Genomic DNA, 23,040 nt, shown 5'->3' on the forward strand with positions numbered 1-23,040 from the left:
ATTGTGCCTTTAAATAATTGAATAAGTTGTGATTTGCGGGGACTATAACAAATTTCTATCAAATGACTTTTGTTAATAAAAATTTTAATTTTCTGCTGCTGCGTTTTCACAGTCATTTCTGTTTTCGAAAACATTACTCTCAAAATAAATTAAAAAATCCAAGTTTTTTTTTTAATTGATACGTTCGATAAATCGAAAATAATTTTAGTTATAATGAATAAAAAAAAATTGATTTCGTCCTTGATTTTCATCAATTTTAAATTTTACAAATAAATAATTAAAAATACGAAAAATATATTTTTTGTAATTAAAGTGAAAAAACGCAAGCAAAAATAAAAAAATTTAAAAAAATAAAAACTTTTTGAAAATTTTTTTAATTGCACTTTAATTACTCTGAAATAAAAATTATTGTGTTTAAAAGTTTGTTGCAATTTAAAGAAAATTGGTAAAATAAAAACAAAAAAACGAAGTGAAAACGAAAATATTTTTGCAAAAAAGAAATTATTTATTTATTTTTATTTTTTACATTTTTCAGAAGGAAAAACTTTTCAAGGTCTCTTTGTCATTATAAAATATTCTGTACATATAACACCAAAATGAAAAAAATGGAAGAAAAAACAAAATTCTTTATCAACTTTATTATTAAATTTAAATTAATACCGAAGTGACTAAATATTTAAATCCCATTCCCATTAATATTTTATACTTAAGAAATTATTCAAAATCATATTTAAAAATTATTTGCTTAAAATAAAAAAAAGAAAAAAACAAAAATTCATTTAAACTTTAATTAGTTTAAGGACATCATAATATTTAGGGTACAATAATAACAGTATATTCATAGGCGCTACCACATAGTAAGTGTAGACCAACCGAGATAACGATTCATTAAATTCTTATATTATTCCGTTTATTTTTAGCATTTTTCCAAAAAAATTTTTGAAAAAAAATTCTTCATAGTTTCATTCTGTCCGTCCGTGTGTCTGCTTACAAAACTTTTACACCCTTACAGATGGAAAACTGAAATTTCATACATACATAAAATTTTACTAGAAACTTATTTCCGTAGAACAAAATTTTTACCTATCTCCTCCCTTCTAAAAGTTATAGCCCTTAAAAAATCTAAAAAATTCCATTTTTTGACTGCTTATTTTAAGGAAACCATCAATATTTTTCAAATTTTGTTAACGCAGGAAAGTAGTATGGGGCTTTTTGTACCGCGGCTTAGCATAAATATTAGAAAAATATTAGAAAAACAAAATGACTACTAAAATTAATCGCTATTTTAAGCCCGCTATTTTTTTTTTGAATTTTTGATATTGTTTTTCTTCTAAACCGTACGTTTTAGGAGTTTGAAATTAAGAAGCTTTTAGATTTTGATAAGTAGTTTATTTCATTAGAAGAAATTTTTTTCGCACCTTCAACCATTCTAAAGTTATCGCCTCTTGTAATTTCGAAAATTTGAATTTTTGACACCTTATATATCCTAAACTGGAAGCTTTTCCAAATTTCTATAAATGTAGAAGGCTAAAGGTGAATGCTATGTCATCAAAAAATATAATTATTTTTCTTTAATTACGTACGTAACTCTTAAGTCGGGCATTATGTTAACACCTTTTTCAACATTCTTTTTTTGTTTTATTTCAAAGATTGTTCGCATTATTCACCCGAAAGGTATGCAATTTTTGAAATTTTTTCGTATATAAATGAAAACAATTTTAGTAGCATAGTGCATAGCTAGATTGTTTTAAAAGCAGTATTTTCACTTTTTGAAGGGAAAAGTGCTACATTACAAACCTTTGGTTTGATCGAACTTTATTTTTTTCATTTCATCTTTTTTAGTAAAATTTAATTAAGAAAATTATAATTTTAATTCCTTTTTTTTGGTTCCTTTTTTTGTTTTCATTTCTTCAATTTTTTTTTGTTTATTATTAATTTAGTATATTTTTACAAGAAGTGTTGTTCTCTGTAAGAAAAAGTATCCGAAATTTCCCTATAATTCCCATAGCTACCTTTTAACAGAAAATATAAAAATAGAAAAAGAAAAGCCAGCAATAACCTGATGAACCCTATTTCAATTAAATGAAAATTCTTTTAGATGACATTTTCTTCTCCACAGGATTTTTTTTTCTTTTTATTTTATTTTTCTATAAATTGTCGTTATATTTTCATTTCTTATTCTGTATTCCTTCTATTACTTAGTATTTTATTAGTAAAACAACAACAAAATATATAATCAAAGAAAATGATCAGGATCATTTTTATGAATTTTATCTTTTTATTTTTGTTCTTTTATATATCCTTAAAATAGTACACCTATACCAAGGAATATTTTAAATAATTCAAATCAGACTATTTCTTTATACTTTTGCTTTCTGGAATAATAACCAATTTTTCTCATATTTTTGTTGTTATTTTGTTAAAAAATTTAGTTTGGGTTCCTTACTGTCTAGGCTATGGATAATCACATTAAACTTAACAAGTCAACTTTGTCTATATAAAAAACATTTGTATTTGTACTTGTATATTCTTAGATAACCAAAAATATTACAAAATTATTCAAAAAGGAATTTATATAGCTATAGATGAAAAAGAGAAAAAAAAAGAACAAAAAAGAAGATACAGAACAAATAAATATTTTCGAATCCTTATTTGATTTAATTTGCATAAATGAAAGACAGAATAAAATTAAAAGACAAAATCATTTTTGTTGGTTATCCCTAACGCATAATAATATATATTTTTTGTTTTGCTTTTTTTTTGTTTAAGGAATCTTGTCAAATAGGAGAAACCTGATTCGAAAATACTTTATAAATATTTTTGTTTTTTTTCTTTCTTTTTTCTCAGATAATTCACATAGCCCAACAAAAATGATTTACTTTTTTAGAATTTTAATTTGGGATAGCCAATGGGTATTATAAAAGACAAATAGAAAAATTAATAAAGTTTTGATAGCCAAGCCATGCAAGTGAATGAAATTGAATGAGAATGTTAAAAAGTGAATTATAAAATTATTCAATTTATTTCAATTACAAAGAAAAAGAAAATAGGAAAGGGCACAAAGAAGAATAAATTTTTATTTGTTTTTGAAAGATTACAAAATTAAAAAAAATTTACACTTACTTTGATTTAAATTTTGATATTCGAATTGCAATTCTGTTGCGATATTACACAATATTCAGAGCTTAGGATTCATGTGATTAAGGATTTAAGGATTTATAAGGGGTAGTATAGCACAAAATTAATGTAATTTAGTCTTTAACTGAAATTAAATTAGACTTTAATTGAAAATCATAATTTTAGTTTAATAAAAATTTTAAAAAATTCTAGAATATAAGAAAATATTAAAATTAATAACAATCTTCTTAATTATTGAAAATTTTATTATATTAGAATTGAAAGACCTGGTAAAATTACAAGAATATTTATTATACATGCACTAATGTTGCTAATGTTGAGTTATGTAGTTACTCCTGTTGCGCTAAGGGGAAAGTTATCTAAACGAGGATAAAAAATGTTGAGCAACAGTTCGAATGAAATATGATTACTTATACGTTAACAATTTCGCTATGAAGTTTTTGAAAATTTAAATATATTAATTATAATTAATCTTTAGAGAACTTACAACATTTGGGTTTTTCATTTTGATAAAGCAAGTTTTATAAAAATGCAGCTGTTTTGATAAGCTGCATTTTGATAAAACTTGAAATGAGAGCTACAGAATTTCTGTGAATAAAAATTGAAATGTTATAGAAAGGTGAATAAATTGGTTCAGGAAATATTTTAATTTATTTAATATGGTATCCTAAAAAAAAATCTTTTTCCTTAATAAATAATTTAATATAAAGTATTGCAACTGTCTCAGAGTATTTTGAGATAACTTGTTCCTTTTGAATTAAATGGAAAAAATAACATCTTTTCATTAGTTCTTATTAAACAAATGTCTACCAATTTTTTTTTAATTATTGAAGTAATAAGACAAAAAACTGTGAATGATTGAAATTCTCAAAAAAGTTAGGAAACGTTCTATAATTACTGTCAATTTTATAAGAAAAAAAATTCTATTAATTCTATTAAGTTTCATATTAAAATTCTATTAAGTTTCGGTTCTAAGTTAGTTACAAAGAGTGTAAGTTTTACGTTTTGTTGAAACTGTATTGCTTATTAATATTTTCTGTGAAAGCAAACGAGTAACTTAAACTGTAAGATATTTCAAATGATCTAATTAACTTCTTAATTTTGCTGATATCTTAATATTTTTATTAGTTTAATGTTCTGTCCCCATAAATACGCAATAAATAATTTAATAGGATGATAATTGTAAAGCATTTGAATTAAATAAAGTTTTTGTTTTCCAGTAACATTATGTCAATCGATTGATTCGTCTCAAAAATTTTTTATTTGAAAATAGTTTTCAATTGTATCATGACCTAAAATTATAGGCACGTTTAGAAATAATAAAATTAGATCGTTACAATAAATTATTTAAATTATAAAATAAGAAGATATAGCTGGCAACTCTTACATACTTTGCCCTAAAAGTCTTTTTATTACTTCTATTACTTCAATATTGTACCAAATTTATATTGTTAAAATAAAATATTCTTTTAGTTAGGCTTATTTATTTGTATTATATACATTTATTATAAGTATGTATATGTATATATTTATAATGACATAATATGAGGAAAGTTATCAAAACAATAACCAACAGGAAAATTGTTATATCCTACGACATATTTTATAAAGTTTATTTGGATGAATTGTCCTAGATATGTCCTAGATATATCCTAAATAGTTTTTTCTTTATTTTTCTTTTTTATATTCCTTTCTTTTTGATTTCTTTTATTTTATACTTTTCTCTCTTACTTTTTATTTGTTGCAATTTATGTATAGTTGTTATATACTCAAAAAGGACTTTTGAGTCTAAAGTATTTCCTATATTTTTGTGTGTATAGGCATATCCTATGTATAAATTTTAATAATGTTTAAATACACATTTAAATGTACTTAAACTAGATTAATATCAATATATATATAATATATAAATATGCAAATTAGATGACTTGTTAAAATTTATTCTATTCTATCTTATATATTAACTATCTTTTGAATGTGGTTATGACTTTTTGGCTAACCGATATTATTATTTTTTCATTTTTGATAAAATTAAAACCCCTTTTCTGTAATTCAAATATTTATTTTAAATGATTTTACTTTTTTTTTCTTCTTTGTGGAAAGAAAATGAAAAAAGTTACTTAAATTTAAAAAAAAGAAAATTTTCTCTATTCGAAATATTTAAATAGTAGCTAGCTATACATAAAATAAAAAGAAGAAACGATAATTTTTAATTAGATTACGGTGAAAAGACCAAGGTTCAGACAGCACATACAGAAAAGGAAAAAAAAAGGTGAAAGAAGAGAAAGATCGTAAGACAAAAGAATTTAAATGAAATTTTTTATTTGACGTCCTTTTATAAATTGTGCATCTGCGTAGGTGTTTATAATGTAATTAAAATGTTTTGTTATTTTAAAAGTTAAAAATATTAAAGGAAGTTTAAGTTGAATTTTGTTAAGGGAATTGAAAAATATTTAAAATATTATTAATTTTTTTGTTTCTTCTTTTTTAAATAAAATTTTAAGTCGATTCATGGCAGTTCAGTGCTTATTTGTAGTTGTTTGTTTTTCATAAAATCGAGTTTGAAAATTATAAGTAAATTTTGATTTGCGAACCTGTTCCTTCCATCTTTTTCAAATAATATCTTTTTAGAGCTTCTGGTGATGGATCAAAATCGGGTTCGAGCTATTACTGGCTTCTTCATTGGGCATTGTCCGGTGAAATATAGCCTTCACAAACTGGGTAAATCGAACTCCCTTTTTTATTCTGCTCTCGCCGTCAGGAGGTGTATACTGTTTGGGCTGGGCTTTCTCAGTGTTGGGGAGCTCACGTCCAAATAACTCTGAAAATATCTCCGGATATTTGTTTGAAACCGAGGTACTATAAACAGGATATATGGGAGGACTACAATAATTCATGGCTGTATCAATATTCTACAATCTAATCTATAACTGAATTTAACAGGGATGTAGTAAGGGGTTTTGTACACTTACATATATCATATTTCTACATTTGTATAGTAAAATTTTTTGAATTATTTTTTACAGGCTTTTTATTGCTATATTACTTTATTATTAAAATTGTATTAGCAACAATTCGAATTTCATTTTTTAACAAAAATTTCAGTATTGAAAGATAAAAATTCTAAAAATTTTAATAAAAACAAGTGAAAGTAATTCAGTTATCTAGGTAACATGGTTTTGATAGCTTTCTAAAATGAAAAGAGATAAAATCATAATGGGCAAATGCTTGAACAAAACCAAAAAGCTAAACTATAGGAATTACTAATGAAACATAGATATGAAGATGTCCTTAATAGATTAATACGAGTAGCTTCCTCAATTCTGGTATTTTTTACAATACTTTTAAAAATCCAACTGAAAATCTAGGAATTCGTTTATTTAGGATTCGGTAAGCCTTAAAATTAGTTCTAAAATTGCAATCAAATTACAAAAACTTGCTTTTGATATCAAAGAGTATTTACATATTAAAATTTTTAAAATTAATATTTTATTTACTATTTTTCAAATTTCTATATTATTGCACACAAATAATTATTAAAAATGAATTTGCATCATTTTTACGCTTTTCCTTTTCAAATATAATTTTCCAAAGTTACAAAGCGAAATATGTATATAAGTACTAAATTTTTTTTTTATAAATTCACAGCAGTATTCTATAAGGACTCTTCAAAAATATTAGATAATTAAAAAGACTTTTAATTAGATATAGTAAAAAAACTAAAAAACGAAAAAATTATTAAAAATTTCCTTATTTAAATAAAATTTTTTTATAATCCTTTAATAAAAAAACAAAAAGGTACAAAAAAACGGATGTTCTTTTCATTTAATTTTTTGTTTAATACGGATACTTAAAAAAATATTGGGCAATATAAAATTACAAAAATAAATTTTAATTTAAAATAAACTAGGTATATCCTATGTATAAATTTTATCTAATTATATTATTATAGAATTTTGTGTAAATGACCTTGAATATTTAATGTTCTTTTAACCAAAAAGAAATTTAATATTCTTACATTATGATCCTTAAATTATAATGTTTTTTTTTTCTGTTTTGTGTTGGGAGAGAGGAAAAGTTATAGTTTTTGTTATTTATTTTTGTTCTTTTTCTCCTTTTACTTTTTTTTTTATTCTTTTTTATTCAAAATTCATCATCTTATATTTATAATATAAAACAAACTTATAGCTAGCTAGCTACTTGAACAGAAATATTTAAAAAACAAAAAGGGTGAAAAGAAATAAAGAGAATAATAATTTTGTTGCATATATTTAGGATTTGCAGATTCTACATATATTCTTATTCTCATTTTATTGCATATTCTGCTGTTATGAAATCAGATGATTTTAAATGAGGCATGCGTGTAAGGTGAGAATATAATTATGTCACTTTGCAGATTATTTATTTTTTAGTTTACGATTTCTGTAAAATTTTTCAGCTGATTTTTCCTAGAAAAGGCATCGTGTTTAATTTAAATCAAGTTCTGTACTGTATATGAGATTTATTGTAAAAGCTTTTGGACAGTAGGTTTTATTTTAAAAATTTTAAAGACAGGTGAAATTTTATTTGATTTTTTAAATTTTTTCTAATAAAATAAAAATGATTTTATTTTTCGATATTTTAAATTTTTCAAAACCTTTATGACACAGTGAGAGCGGATGAAAGCGGATTATGACAAAGCGGATGAAATAGAATTTAACTTAGTTTTAATGCTTTACTATTGTTATATCACATTTGTGAAGTTGCGTTTTATACTTACCTTGTAATCACTACAACTATACCGTATTGTATTAAATAAAAATATTCAAAAGATATTTTTGGTATTAGCATCTCATATTAGCATTTGAGATTTCCGAATTTGATTTGAAAAAGTTCTAAGCAATGTGATGTTGAATTTTGAATATATTGAAAGATATGCATGATTTAAAAAATATGAAGCTTTGAAACTTTCTTAAATATTAGGTTTTTCGTTCGAGACAGCTAACTTGTAATTATCTTTAAATTGGGCGCCTGTCTATTTGACACTAAATTCTCATTTAAAAGTACATATTTTACTTAAAATAATGTATGCAATAACCTGTGCAAAATTTTCGCTGCGGAAGATCAATATATAAAGTTTAATATAATTAAACTATATTCTATTACCATTTGAAAAAAAATAAGATGAACGATTTGAAAGGAATCAAATGAAATTATTATCAACTGCATTCAGTACAAAAGGGAAGGTATTGGGACAGAATGAAATTTCCTGTGTTGCATTTCTTTTGAAATGAGATGAAAACTAAATAAAACATTTTACTACAAGGATGTCTATGACAATACCGTGCATTTATAATTCTAAATGAAAAAACAACCAATAAACTTTTGAAAGAATCGATTTTTCTTGCTCAAATTTCGAATAAAAAGTAGTCAAATATAATACTATGAATTATTAAAACTTAATAAATTAATAATAGTTTATTTAAATTTTAATAATAATAAAGCAATTCAGAGGCGATATTGTTGGTAAGTCAAATCAGAGGAACAGTAAATAGTTGTAGTTTAAAATAACATCTTATATAATAGAAATATTAATAAGTATCAAACTTTTATAATTAATTTTAATCTAACGATCCACGTTTTACTAAAAAACATTTTAATAATCTTTAACTTATGTAGGAAAATTCTTTTTTAACTTTACTTCTTGTAAAATATGTCAACTTTTATAAATAATGTTCATATAATGTAGAAACAAAATCATAAAGTGAAAGGTATAATATGTAAAAAATAAAAGCGAAAGAAAAAACTTTTTTTTTCTTACTCTGTTGATAACTTAATCAATTCCTACAGGAACTAAAACAAAATATAAATGTTCAAATGCTTCCTAAAACAACAGAAAGAACATTGAAAATCTCATATAATTAAATTCACTGTAGCATAAGTTTAAAAAAAAGAACAACGAAAAACAAAAATAAAGTTGAAAAATTTTTTCATAACATTTCCAGATCATTAGTTGCACATTTTGTAAATTTATTTCTTTTACTTTTCACATTTCTATGATTTACTGGAAAGAATTTTCATGAAAAATTTAAAAAAAAAAATCAACCATATACGATACACTCAATTTCCACTTTAATACACTTCCGAAAAATATTCATATATTATGAATTTAATGTTTTGTATGTACATATATAATCTGATTGTATATACATATATAGATGTATGTATATAATAAACATTAAAAAAACGCACATGTTATTTTCTCTTTAGTTTTTGTTTTGTTAATTTTCCCGCTATACCAAAAAAACAATTCATTTTTCTCATTTATTTTCGAAAATATTTTTAATTCATTTCACTCAAGGAGAGGTTAAAATACATACATGTATGCTATTTAAATTAAATGTATGTACAAATAATTTTTTTTCTCATCGTAAAATATAATGAGAAATTTTCTCAATTGCGCAGAACTAAATCATTCCACACATTTACTCAATGAGGTATGGAAAGTTCTACTTATTATTTTATTTAAAACAAAAAAACAAAAATTCATTTTGTGTAATCTGCAAATTATAAACAAAGGATTTATTTATTAATAATTTGAGTAGAAAAACAACAGTGTACTAGTGATGGCTGTATGGTAGAGAAAGAGTGAAATTTGTAAAAAAAACATATGGAAAAATATTTTTGTATATCATTTATGAATAAAACAAAAAAAAATTAATTTCTTTTGGAATTTTAAAAACTCTTATTTTTCACACTCACTGATATTTTTATAAATAGAGAGGAAAGAGAAAAATATTTTATATGTGAGAAAAATAGAATAATATTGTTGTTTGATTAAGGGGAAAGAAGAGTGAGAGAGGAAAATTTCATATTATTGTATCGTTGAAATAGAACTCAAATTTCTAAATATAGAACAGTTGCTTTCGACTCGTTGTTCAAACTCGTTCGTTATTTTGTATGTGGTGTACATAGGAACGTGATTTGCGTGATTTTTTTTCTTTTTTAAATTTTTGAAAAAAAAAAGAAATTTCAAATATTTTTAATATAATATGTATACTGTGGTGAAAATTAAATTAATAAAAACTGTTAAATAATCAAAGAGAAAAGACGGCCAAGAATATATAAAAAATTAAAACTTAAAAATAAAAAAATTTCATAAAATGGAATTTAAAATACATATTTGGAAAATTTAAAATTTGTGGTTAATTTTAAGTGAAATATTTATCCGAATTTCGATTTATATGCTTATAGAGACTTTTAAGGTGGTTAAAAATGTACAGAAAAAATTTTTTTTTTGCTTAATTACTTAAATTGAAAATTCATGAAGTAAATGAAAACAAGTTTGTTGACCGGCAATTTTTTTTTTTAAATTATACTTAATTAATCAGTAATTTTTGTGTAAAAATTTAAAATATTTCTTATAAGTATAGCACAAGTTTCTCTTAATTATTTATGCTTTTTAATTAAATTATTCAATTATTTTTTGTTTAATTTTGTATATTTTAGGAAATTTGCTTTGAGATGTTTTTAAATCAGGAAACAATAACTGTTACTGCATTTCACGCATAAAAAACAAAAATTTCAGTAGTAAATTGAGTTCTGTAGTACAGGTATTCCTAATTTTTGTACATTATTAAAAAATATTATAAATATGTTATTAGTTATTATAATTTTAATAATTGACATTTGGAAGATTGCTCAATTTCAAAAATGTATAGATTTTTAACGATTCCTTAGAGAATTAAAATTCTTTTGTATCCTTAATTTCTTTTTCTCATGAATCTTTAATTTTTGAGAAAATTGAAAATATAAAAGAAAATTTTTTTTGTGTGTTAATGTTTTGTTCTTTCATGATTTGTCAAGGTTTTAGCAGGTAAAAATTATCTACATATATGAAAAATTTTTCTTTCTTTGCTTTTCAAATATGTATATTTAAATGAAAAAAATTCTTATACTTGTATGTAGGTATATGTACATAATATGAGTATTAATTTATGTAAACGAAATATTTTGGTATAATAACAATATGTAGGTGAAATATAATTGTTCAATAAAAAGAGAAAAAAAAAATATTTTTCTTATAAAACTTAATTAAGTTAAATATACTTTTGAGATTAAGAAAGTAGATGATGAAAAAATATTAATTGAATTATTTCGGCTGAAAGTTAATGGTAGTCATGTACCCAACTTAATTATTAAAATAAATTTGCTAGATTAAGAATAATTTTGATCTTTGTATTATACAAAATAATAATTAGTATTATGGAAATTTCATGTGATCCGAGTTGAATTGTAATTAGAGCTGTGGTTTGGATATTATTAGAAATTGACGTATAATATGTGGTGGATATTTGATTTTTTTTATATTTCAATTATTAAGACGAACTTAAATACTTTAAACATTGATTTTTTAATCTAGCAATGATTCGAATCGACTAAGCAGAAAATTAATTAATCTTCTAGATTAACTTTAAAAATTTTTGTCCTTTTTTGGCAAAGAGTGTTGTAATTTATCTCAGCTGATCACACATCAAAGAATTTGGAGTACGTAGATTACAGTAGATTTCGATTGCATCACGTAATAAGTGCGTAATAAGTCATTACATTTTAGGTCATTTTTTAATTTTGCAACAGTTCCGTTAAAAGTAAAGTTTTAATGAAAATCTTGTAGTTCTTGAATGTCTACTAATTAAGTTTTATATGCAAAACAAGAGTTTTGACACATAAATATATATAGCTAAAGTAGCTCGTCTTGTTTTGGTTTTACTTTTAACTCTAATTATATTATTTAGAAATACGATTTCAAATTTCGGTTATCGAAGATTCAATACGTCTAATAAATTTCCGCATGCAAATCTCTTCCTGAATTATGTGTACGAATCTAAATTTTTAAGCTTAAGTATAATCAAAATGAATTTATAACCCAATAATAATAAAACCAACTATGTAAAGTAAAGGATTTCGGAGTAAATTTAAAGCAGATAAGACCATGCATTTTTAATGGTAGTTGCCATAACAATTAAACAAAATTTTCTTATTAAAGCAACATATTTTTCAATGAACATTTATCATGAGGGTATAAAATTCTTTATAGAATATTTAATCATGTTCCCTTAATTTTCAAATAAATGTCCAAAATTTGATAGTCGTATGTAATTAGGTGGAGTGAATTTCTTCGCTATTTATTCCATACAAAACTTAAATTATTTAATTAGTTTAAAAAATATTCGTAAAATGAATTATGAATTGCATATTGTATATATTTTTACTTTTAATTAAATAATTGACTTGTTTTTTTTCCATTTTATTATTTTTTTTTTTTAATTTTTAAAAATTTTTTTTATTTTTGAATCTTATTTTTCTTTTGTTCTATCATTTGCTTGTTATAAATTTAGAGGACCTCCTGGAATACATATGTATATATACTTAGTGACTCATTCTAAAATTTGTTCTAATTTTTAAAATAAATTATAAACTTTAACTAAATAATGCTATTATTTTTAATGAACTTTCTAAGAATTGACTCAAAATAACATAAAAAAAAAACAAAAAACAACAACAAGAACGTGATTTTTTCATTTTGCCACTTCTATCGTACATATTTTCTCGTTTTTCATTTGTCAACAACATGAAAACTAAAAATTTTTCCCCCAAAATAAAAATATAATTTATAGTGAAAAGAAAAACAAAAATTTTTTTTGGGGATTCCAGGAAAACTAAAAACAAAAATTAATATAAATTCAAAATTATTAAGAATTTAAAAGAAAATTATTGCCACTTTATTATAATTTAAAACTGAAAAAGAAAAAAATATATGAAAAATTTTGAAAATAATTTAATAAAAATAAAAAAAAATAAATAATAATATTGCAGGAAGTACAAAATTATTAAAAACCAAAAATTAAAAAATAAAAGAATTATGAAGAAATCTAAAAATAAATTAGAAATAAAAATGTTTTGGCTAAAAAATTCCCCTTCAAATTTATTGATTTTATCATTTCTATTATTTAACTGTCATATTAATTCTCCAATAAGTTTATCAGTTGTAGCAGCAACTTATAATCATGGAACATCATCATTATCATTTGATGAAATTAATAATAATAATATTGGTAGTGGTAGCAACGATGCCAAAATATCAACATATCCATTACAATTTAATAATGATATAAATTCAAATAATAATAACAATAACAATAATAATGTAAATTTTAATTATACAAAATATTTTGAAAATAATAATTATTACAATAATAACAATTACAATAACAATAATTACAATAATAATAATAATAATAATGATAATATAAATATACAAAGTTTAAGTGATTGTTCACCGGACCGTCTAGTGGTTTATAAGGTTGTACTGCATACATATTGGACACGAAATTTATTTCCAAAACATTATCCAGATTGGCGGCCACAAGCCCAATGGACAAAAACAATTGGTAAGTGTATTTTATTTTTTATATATTTATGGATATATATTATGTGTATAAGTAAATACATTATACTGTTCTAAAGTATTATATTAGCTTATATAACAATAATATATTTTTGTTTGAATAGTATGTATGTAAGTATATAATATGAGTTCATTTTATACATACTTGTATATATAATGTATATTATTGTATAAAATTTTTCACAAAAAGTTAAATGTCGTCAATGTAACACGGACTAACGAAAAGGGTATAATAGAAGAGAAAATATATGTATGTATAGTGATATATAGTTATAATTTGGTCATATATATATGTAGTTGAATATGTATACTTTCTCCACATTGCTTTTACAAGGTGATTCCGAACAAGAAAAGTAAAAAAAAATCAGAAAAACTTCAATTACCTGAATTCTGTAAGAGAAGATGTTTTTGACTTTGAAACCTACCTTGTTTTTTAAAATCAAGAAGAATTAAGAAAAATTTTTCATTGATCTTGGAAATCGCGCTTAGAATAAAATATAATAAATCTTTAACAAATTTCTAATTGGTAACTAGTTTAGAATGAATAATTTTTTTGTCTGAAAGGGTTGCTCTCCATAAATTTTTTTCATGATATATTTAAGTTTTATTTAATTCCATTTTTTTAAACACTTCAGTTGAGTAACCTGAAGAAAACAAGAATGCTTTCTAAGGTTTCGGCATAAAATGAGCAAACAATGCCGCATGAATTACTATATTTTCTTAAAATATAATTTACATCTGAATTTTTAAATTTTGGCATAATCTAACAATTTCATGCCAGTTTTGTTAATGTTCAATTCAATTGATTTTAATGAAGTTTTCTCCGAAGATCAAATAATTTCCAAAGATCAAAATGTTAGTATTTTTATGAACTATGGTTTTAGTTAAACGTAAAAGCAAGTTTGGCGCGCGAATAAATGACTTAAAATAAATTATTCGGTATAAAAAAGTTGAATCTTGTTAACATCAAAGGAAAAGTTCGTAAATTTTTAATTACCATATACTTATATTATTTTCTTATTTTTTTTAACACTTTATAGCGATTCACTGTTTATACACACAATTTATAATTCGCTATCATAATAAGTACAACTTAATTAGTATCCCCTTGTTGGTTACGTACATTTACAACAATCTTCTTATTGGCAGTGTCCTTTTAAAGACAATTTAAATAATTCAATAATTATTTTTAATTTTATTATTGTATAATTATGCTCTTCTTTAATACTACATTCATGCATATTTATATATGCATAGTTCTTTTAGCGTATTAACAATTATACGTGCAAATGCACAATTTTTGATTTCAGTTGGCGGAATCTCTTGTTATGCTACTTTTGCATTTTATAAAGTCTACTGCATAATCCCAATATTTATGTTTCCGATTTTGAACAATATTTACAGCTGTAATATTAAGATTCGTATATAAAACTCAATACATATTTATTTTGATGTTACTTCTTCAGATAGCAGCAAAAAATTCAAGGCAGCCTTAATTTTTAAGTCCTTAACTTTTACAGTGTATGAAGAAATTTATCCTGCCGTTTATATTCTATATTTATAAATTCTCGAATATTATAATAATTTTTTTTTTTATGTTTAAATGTGTGGGAAAATGACACCCAGTTTTGTTTCTTGCTCAAATTTTAATTTAAAATTTTTCTTTTTATTTGGCTTTTTTTTATGTTTTATTGTGGTAAAGGACAATAGACTGAATGAAAATTATTTGTACTGTAGTTTTACAAATGTTTTATTTCTCCTTCTGGTACTGTTTTTTATTATTTTGTTTTTATTATTGTAGAGTGGCTGGCAGAATAGTTTTCAATGGTTTTAAATTTATTGTAGATAAAGAGTTTTACGGGGTGGTATAATAAGCGCATTTGCAAATTGCATTGGAATATACAATTTTTTTAGGAATTTTAATGTACCGAAAAAATGGAGGAAAAGGAAAAATTTCCATTACACTTGAAACCACAGAATACAAAATTATTTTGAATTTGGAATATTAAAATCTTTGTCATTTTTGTTATATGTATATTTTTTTCGTATTTTTTGTGTTCTTGCTGGACAGGATACTTTTAACTTCATCTTCATGTTTTATGGAAAAATGTAAGGAGGGGAAAGGAACGATTTTAATTCGGTTCTAGAGAGTTGAGTCTGGTTAAGGTTAAATGAAAACTGTGTAGTTTTTGGTTATTGCCTTGTTGTTTTTTTTTAACATTTGCTTGTTTTTTCTTTTCTTGTTTTGTGTTGCATATTAAGGTTATCAGGACTCGGGGTAAGCATAAATTTTTGAAAAGGACATTTTGTGGTGTTTTTGTAGCATTAAAAAAAAGGTTGTGTTTTTATGTTACATGAGATCTTTTTGTTTTTTATTTTTTGTTACTTCCTTTTTGTTTTATATTGTACTTGCGAAAAAAGGGAATCGCAAAATTTTTGAAATTAAAGTTTTTTAAAACTTTAATACTTATAACATTTTTATGTTAAAATTAACAAGTAAAATAATGATGAGTTTTTCTTCAAAATTAGGGTTGTAATTATATTTTATTTGGTTTTCTCATTAAAAAATTATTCAAAATGGTTTAAAGCTAATAGCATTAAAAAAGAAAAATAATATTTTTTTGGGCCTCGAATATGTTAAAAAATGTTTCACCTTGTAAAGGGCCTATAATTTTAACATATCAACAATACTTTTCAATTAAGTAAAGGTAATTAGCGCTAAATAAGAGAAATTTTTCTGTTTTGTGTGAACAAATTATACTTTCCCTTCATGTGGAAACTTTATAATGGCAATGTTCCTAAATTTATTGCATCATATTACATATGTCTATATTTAGAGTGATTCACAAAGGTATACAACAACATATACCATTGGTTAGAGGATCGAAAATGGGTAAAACTTTTACTCCGGACTAGGTGGGAAATCTCAAGGAATTTGGAGTTAAGTACAGGGATTTTAACGAATTTCGATGAAATTTTTATTTGTCCAAGTTTTTTTGATTATAAGTATAACTTCCATTCTGAAAAAGATAGGAACTTCAAACACAGTTTTTGAAATGCCTAGTAAAGGGCTTAAAATAGACATGTTGCTCAATTCTGTATTTTATATACCTGCGCAATAACAAGCATTCGAACTTTAGAGAACATTTTTTTTAGAAAGTTTTTCACTTGTTTTATTTTTTCAGTTTTTTCTAACAGTTAGTTTCGTAAGAAATTTTTTTAACACCTTAAATTTTTTTTTTATAGAATTTTGCCCGGCTGCTTAAGCTTTAATTTAAGACTTCAAACATAAAAAATTTTAAATGGTACAGAAGATGTTGCACAAAAAACCATTTCTATGTTAAGATTTTAGAGGCAGTATTTTTATTGATTTTAAGCTCTATAATTATCGACTATAATTAATCTTTGATGACAAGAGTCACTCGAAAAAACACACTTGAGATTTTTAAGAACCGTTATTTTGACAAAAAAAATTCGAATTTTAATGTTTTTATCAAAAAGAACAAATAAAAATAAAATTGAAACGAAAATTTTATACAAACTTTTAATTTGAAGAATAAAAATTGATTTAAAAAAATTTGAAATTTTTGAAAAGAAAAACTAGAATTTTGAATTACAAAAAAAATCTAGTAATCAAAAAAATTTTTTTCGAAACTTTTCTTGGTAAAGAAAATTGATAGGTTTTTTATTTTTGCCAATTTTTGTAAGAAATGGTACCTATATGGTTTGAAATTTTTAAATGCATTTTTCTGAGATTGGGTGCAATTTAAAAATTTGAAAAAAATACTTTCGAAATGTACACACCATTTGGCATCTGTTGTTATTAAAATTATCCACCTGGAGCGAATTTTTAAAGACATGCCATACAAATTTTGACATTTATTTTAATTGAAAAGAAATTTTTTTTAATAGGAAAATTGACTTTTTTTAGCAAAATGGAGTTTGTAAATAATATGATATTAACATTATGAAGCTAATGAATTATTAATAAATAGTTTAATGGAATTAATAAATTTCAAACATATTTCTACAAAAGCTATCTTGATTCTAAAAAAATTGGTATACGGTTAATCCAATTAAAGAGGTGTTCCATGTAAGCAAAAAATTCAAATATGCGATTGAATAGAAATGGATTTGATAGAAGGAAAACATAAATATTTGCCGAATTACATAGGTAAATTTCATAAAAAATTTTTTGTGTTTGTTTTGAGAAATTTGTAAAATTATTGAATAAAGGAATATTAAATTGAATTTAATTTTAGTTTTAGCAACATCTGGTTTGATTTTAATTGAATTTGTGGCTTACAGAATTTTGGGTCTTTAGAAGATACCAAAAGGAATTTTTTAATATTTGAGGACTTAAATTAAAGTTTAAGCAGCAGGGCAACATTCTATAAAAAAAATTTCAAGGTTCATAAAATACCTTACGAAGTTATCTGGTTAGAAAAAACTAAAAAAATAAAACAAGTGAAAAACTTGATTTTCTCTAAAGTTCGAATGCTTGGTATTGCACAGGTACATAAAATACAGAATCGAGTAACCTATTTATTTTAAACCCTTTTGCTAGGCCTTTGAAAAACTGTTTGTTTGAAATCCCTATCCTATTTAGAATGCAAGTCATAATAAAAAAAAACTTGGATAAGTAAAAATTTCGTGAAAATCCCTATAAATCGAAAACCCTTGAGATTTCGCACATAGCTCGGCACAAAAATTTTACCCATTTTCGATGCTGTTCAATGGTATATGTTGTTCTATACCTTTTTGAATCACCCTGTGATTAACCTTTACAGTTAAGTCTAAATTTATAATGGGTTGCGTATAAATAATATTGTAAAATGTGCTGAAACAATTTTTAAAATAGATTTTTGGCATGTTAGAAAAACATTAAAACCCAAAACATCGCTTTGGTTTTTATTGTTTTCTCACAATCAATTCATGAATTTATATTTTCCATTTTTGAACTATGAAAATATATTATTAAAACAATGAGTCCTTTTTCAAAATAATTTAAGACTATTCTTTTCGATTCGGCGATTCATTATTTACTTTTACTTTCTGAATTTGATTGTAGTGTTGCAATATGAATCACTAATGAGCTTTAACCTTTTTTCCTATTACACACGCATAGAATAATGCATAAATGAGTTTAAAAGGTAAATTAATTTTTGCAATGCAGCACTAAGATAACAAAAATATTTACAAAGCATCATAATGTTAAGCAAATATAAAAATTCAAATGGAATCCTCAATTATAATACAAATATAAGTACATTCTATATAGGAGGAATGCAGGAGGAAAATTTAACGATCTCAAATGGTAAATAATTAAATTAAAATCAATCAATTTGTTTTATATTTCATTTAAAGCAGTGGAAACTCTTTTAGGAATACACACAAAAAAAAAAATAAATACGAAGAAAACCATTTTAACTATCATTTTCAATTTTATCGTTAGTATTGCTCGGAATTTTTTTTATCGTTTTATTTTTAAAACGGCAATGGATAATGGCAGTCCACAACAAATTTTTTCCCACATTTTTGTAATAGGATATTCGCAATGTTCACATATTTGTATATGTGAAAATGTGAAATTTCAAACTTTTTGAATTATTTACTATGGAAAAGTTTCAATGGGGAAAAGGTCAGAACGGAATATCCTAGTGAAAATGAGGGAAAAAAACTCAACTATGTTTGTGTTTTTCTTTTTTACAATTTTCATTTCGATGTAATTAATTAAAAAAAAGTTGTTGAGTATGTATAGTTGTAGTTTGTTAGTTCAAAGGATATCAAAGCCTTTTAGCTTTTTAGCAAAACTTTTCTTTGGTCAGTATTTTTATTTTATAAATTTTTTTTTGTGCATGAAAACACCATTTCGAATAGGAGGAATTGAGTATTTTTTTATTTTTAAATATAAAAATAAATGTTGTTAGTGCGTATGTAAATATAGCTATAGTAATGTCGCTTGATACAGTGCAATTTTTTAATGCCTTTGGGGCTTTTCGAATATCTGATTAATTAAATAAAATAAATAACGTTCGCTTTCAATTTGTCATGTAATGTAATTTTTATGTAGGAGTTTTTTTATACTTTTTCCGTTAAATCCGAAAACTAATTAATAGTTTTTCATTTTTGTTTTTATTTAGTTTTTATAAATATTTAAAGTGAGAATTTAAATATTTAAATTTCAAAGTAAATTTTACATTTATCCTTTTATTGACATTAACTTGCTATATAACATATAATTTCTATCGGTACGTACCACGATTTCAAAGTGGGTAATTAAAAATTTTCAAATAATTTTCAATTTAATAGAAATCTGAAAGTTTATTTTAAATCGATTTAAGTATATATATGATTAGTTTGTAAAAGTAGATTGGTTGAAGTACATTAGTATGGTTTCAAAACAATTTAATTTCCAACTAACAACTTTTGATAGTGAAACAATAAGTAGACTCGATTCTGACTTATTCAGTGCCCTACACGGTTTCCAAAAAACCGATTCTACTCAACTGAGTGCAAGATTACTCATATACTTAAAGCCTAGAATTTTCAGCTTTTTGTTTTGCAATGTTTGTAGATTCGCCGCTGACAATAAGTAATAAAAATTATTCTAGCTCTTCAGGGGAATTTTAAATTATGGAAAAAGGAAGGCGTTTTTGCAATAATATGTAAACATATTTCTTAAATATGCATATATGCTTGAAATTAGTTCAGACATAGCTGAATGAAAATAAATTTTACTGAGTTATAGAATTTTTGAATTAGTTGACATTTGTTTTGGGGTTGTGGCGGGCTGCTACTTACGTTCAGTAAAGTTTTATTTTGTTTACAATGTATAGTCATTATGCACCATTAATACAATGTAATTTTTAGTTGTCATAGTTGTGTAATATACTATACTTGAGTTTTAAATTCTTAATCGTGGCAACCATCAACCAGGATTACCTTATTTTTTCATACATCATTTTTAGTTTTCCAACCAAAATTTCCTGAAATCAATTACAATGCTTTCACAAATTGAATTTCTTGATTTTTCAGTAAGTTTTCATGGCTATGAAAAAAGAATATGCAATTTTTAAATTTCGTCATATGAGAAAAGTTACAGAAAAAGCTTCCTCTCAATTGTGTGATTTTTGGGTAGTCACAGGATCGTAGGTAATCTTTTGATCCCATTAAAATTATTATTAATTGTAGTTGTCAATTTGAAGACCCTTTTTGATAATAAGTTTTTAATAATGTTGCGATACCATTGTAAGCTTGTTTATTTTAATTTCTTGAATTTTAATTGAAGCATATCCTTAGTAATTTTCCCATTTTTTATTTACTCTATTACTTACTGTTTATTTTTTTTATTCATATTTGACTGAAACTCTAAATTCATGTCATATGGAGTTATCGCATAAGAGTGTTATTGACCACCTTATGCGGGGTTAATTCCCGTATTATGTCATCTGGGGATAGTTTCGGAGAGTTAAAAAATCGGGCTGGTTCTGTCCAGCAAATATTCATTATAGCTTTAAAGATGTTAAAAGATTTTTTCAGACTCATGTTTTCCTGTTCGATGTCAGACTCATCAAGTAATCAAGTAATAGCACCGCAAACTGAAAATTTCCAATTGAAAATTGAAAGATTTTTAAAAAACGCTAATTATCTCAAAAAAGGCCAGCATTTTTTTTTCTCGATGAGCTACATTATCCTTTAAATGTTTTCAATACATAAACTTCATGGTGCACCAGCCGTTTCACCGGCGAATTAATGAGTAATGTAAAAAATTTTTTCGATACTTTTAAAAAAGATGATTATACCAATTGAAAAATACAAGTAAATGGGTCTGATGCATAAATAAATGGGTCTTGAGTCTGATTTTTACCTGAATGCGAGCTGCAACGATATAAAAGCACCTAAATTTAGTTCGTCAAATCAAATCGCCCCCCCTCCCATTCATGCGGGTTTTTTTGTTTTAAAAACTCCAGCGAATCACCTCCCGAAAGCTATAACACTTAAATGGGACCACCCTGTACAAAAATAACGAAATAAATGTATATATATACATGCAATTTGTACACGATAGCAAAAATTGTTTTACAATTTTTATAAGCTTATCAAAATGTATCAGTCGAACCCAAAAAATTTTTCCAGGATAAAAATAAACAAAATTCTCTTCAAATATTTTTTTTTATCTCACTGAATAATAATATTGAAAACCAAAAACTATATACCAAAAGTGTTTTAACAAAATATTCATCTTTTTTTCCAAAACCAAAAAAAAACAGGGAAAATCGATTTCAATCGAATTCCTTACATATACAATGTATTTATATACACTCGTATCAGTATTTATTTAATATTGGTTTTAAAATAAACAGAAAATTCTATTAAAATATCCTTCATAAATATTGCTTTTCAATAATTCACTAGAAATTATTTCTAACGATGTATAGAGGACTTCTGACCCATATCTACCCTTTATTTGTAATCTTTTGTGTGTTTTGCTAGTGCTTTTTTAATTCTTTGTGTTTATGTGTTATTCATGTAATATTTTGTAAACAGTATTTGGTTAGAGAACTAAAGGCGATTTTTTTTCTATTCTAAAGGATTCATCAGAATTTAAAGCAAAAATTCAAAATTCTTGTTTTTTCTTCTTCTTTGTTTTGCAATCTGAATGTATTATTAACAAAATGAAAGTTTTTGTGTAAATCAATCGAAAATATTGGAATACGTATATTGAAAACTAATTATAACAAGACTGAGAAATTTTATCGTTGATCAAATGAACTATATAGGATATTTGAATTTGTGTTGTACTTTTATAATATCATTTAAGGAAAGATTTTTTCATACAATAATTGTAAAAATCAAAGAGTTAGGAGGAATCAAATTACTCGCTTACAAAACAGGTTCGCTTACTAGTGTACATAGACTCTAAACCTTACACTCATATCACTTTTCCAAATACCATTAAAAATAATAGCCACCGCTTTCAACAATTATTAAAAGTATATAGGAAACCGAAGTGTATCACAAAAATTGAAAAACAATTTTATAAAACACTTAGAAGGGGAATGAACGATTTCAACCTATCGCTCAATTTTTTCCAATTTTCAGAAACAAATTTAAGGCATGTGAAAATAACCTGGATTGCAAATAAAGCAAATCTAGAAAAAGTCAAAATGCAAAGAAAGGAAAATAAAATTCATTAAATGAGTTAAAATTGAAAAACTTTTTCTATAAATTCAAGGAATTTAAAGTTTCAATTTCAAAATTTTAAATTAAATCGAAAATTAAATTTGAAGATTTTTTGGAATTACAACTTGGAATAGACAGTGATTGCAGAGGTTAAACAATGTTTACGGGATAACATTTCTTCATTGTTCAAACAAAATTTTCCCTTTTGAAATCTTTTTAATTACTTATAAGATAATTTATTAAATAGACTTATAATACCAACGACTTGG

The 23,040-nt window shown here is 24.0% G+C and overlaps 1 protein-coding gene across 5 annotated transcripts in view; it reads left to right on the forward strand.

The window, feature by feature from the left end:
* The first annotated feature begins 9,765 nt into the window (after positions 1-9,765).
* Positions 9,766-23,040, forward strand: part of LOC129606348 (GATA zinc finger domain-containing protein 13-like) — a 54,982-nt gene continuing 41,707 nt past the window's right edge. Inside the window, exons 1-3 of one of the 5 annotated variants that reach the window (XM_055516630.1) lie at positions 9,766-10,446; positions 10,627-10,730; positions 12,516-13,568. In XM_055516630.1, the coding sequence (XP_055372605.1) occupies positions 13,040-13,568 (529 nt within the window). In that variant the 5' untranslated portion in view covers positions 9,766-10,446; positions 10,627-10,730; positions 12,516-13,039. The other 4 variants (XM_055516631.1, XM_055516632.1, XM_055516633.1 and 1 more) reach the window with 4 other exon arrangements.

This window comes from Condylostylus longicornis, unplaced genomic scaffold, assembly GCF_029603195.1.
Source record: "Condylostylus longicornis isolate FDR11 unplaced genomic scaffold, ASM2960319v2 ptg000018l, whole genome shotgun sequence".
Classification (NCBI taxonomy): domain Eukaryota; kingdom Metazoa; phylum Arthropoda; class Insecta; order Diptera; family Dolichopodidae; genus Condylostylus; species Condylostylus longicornis.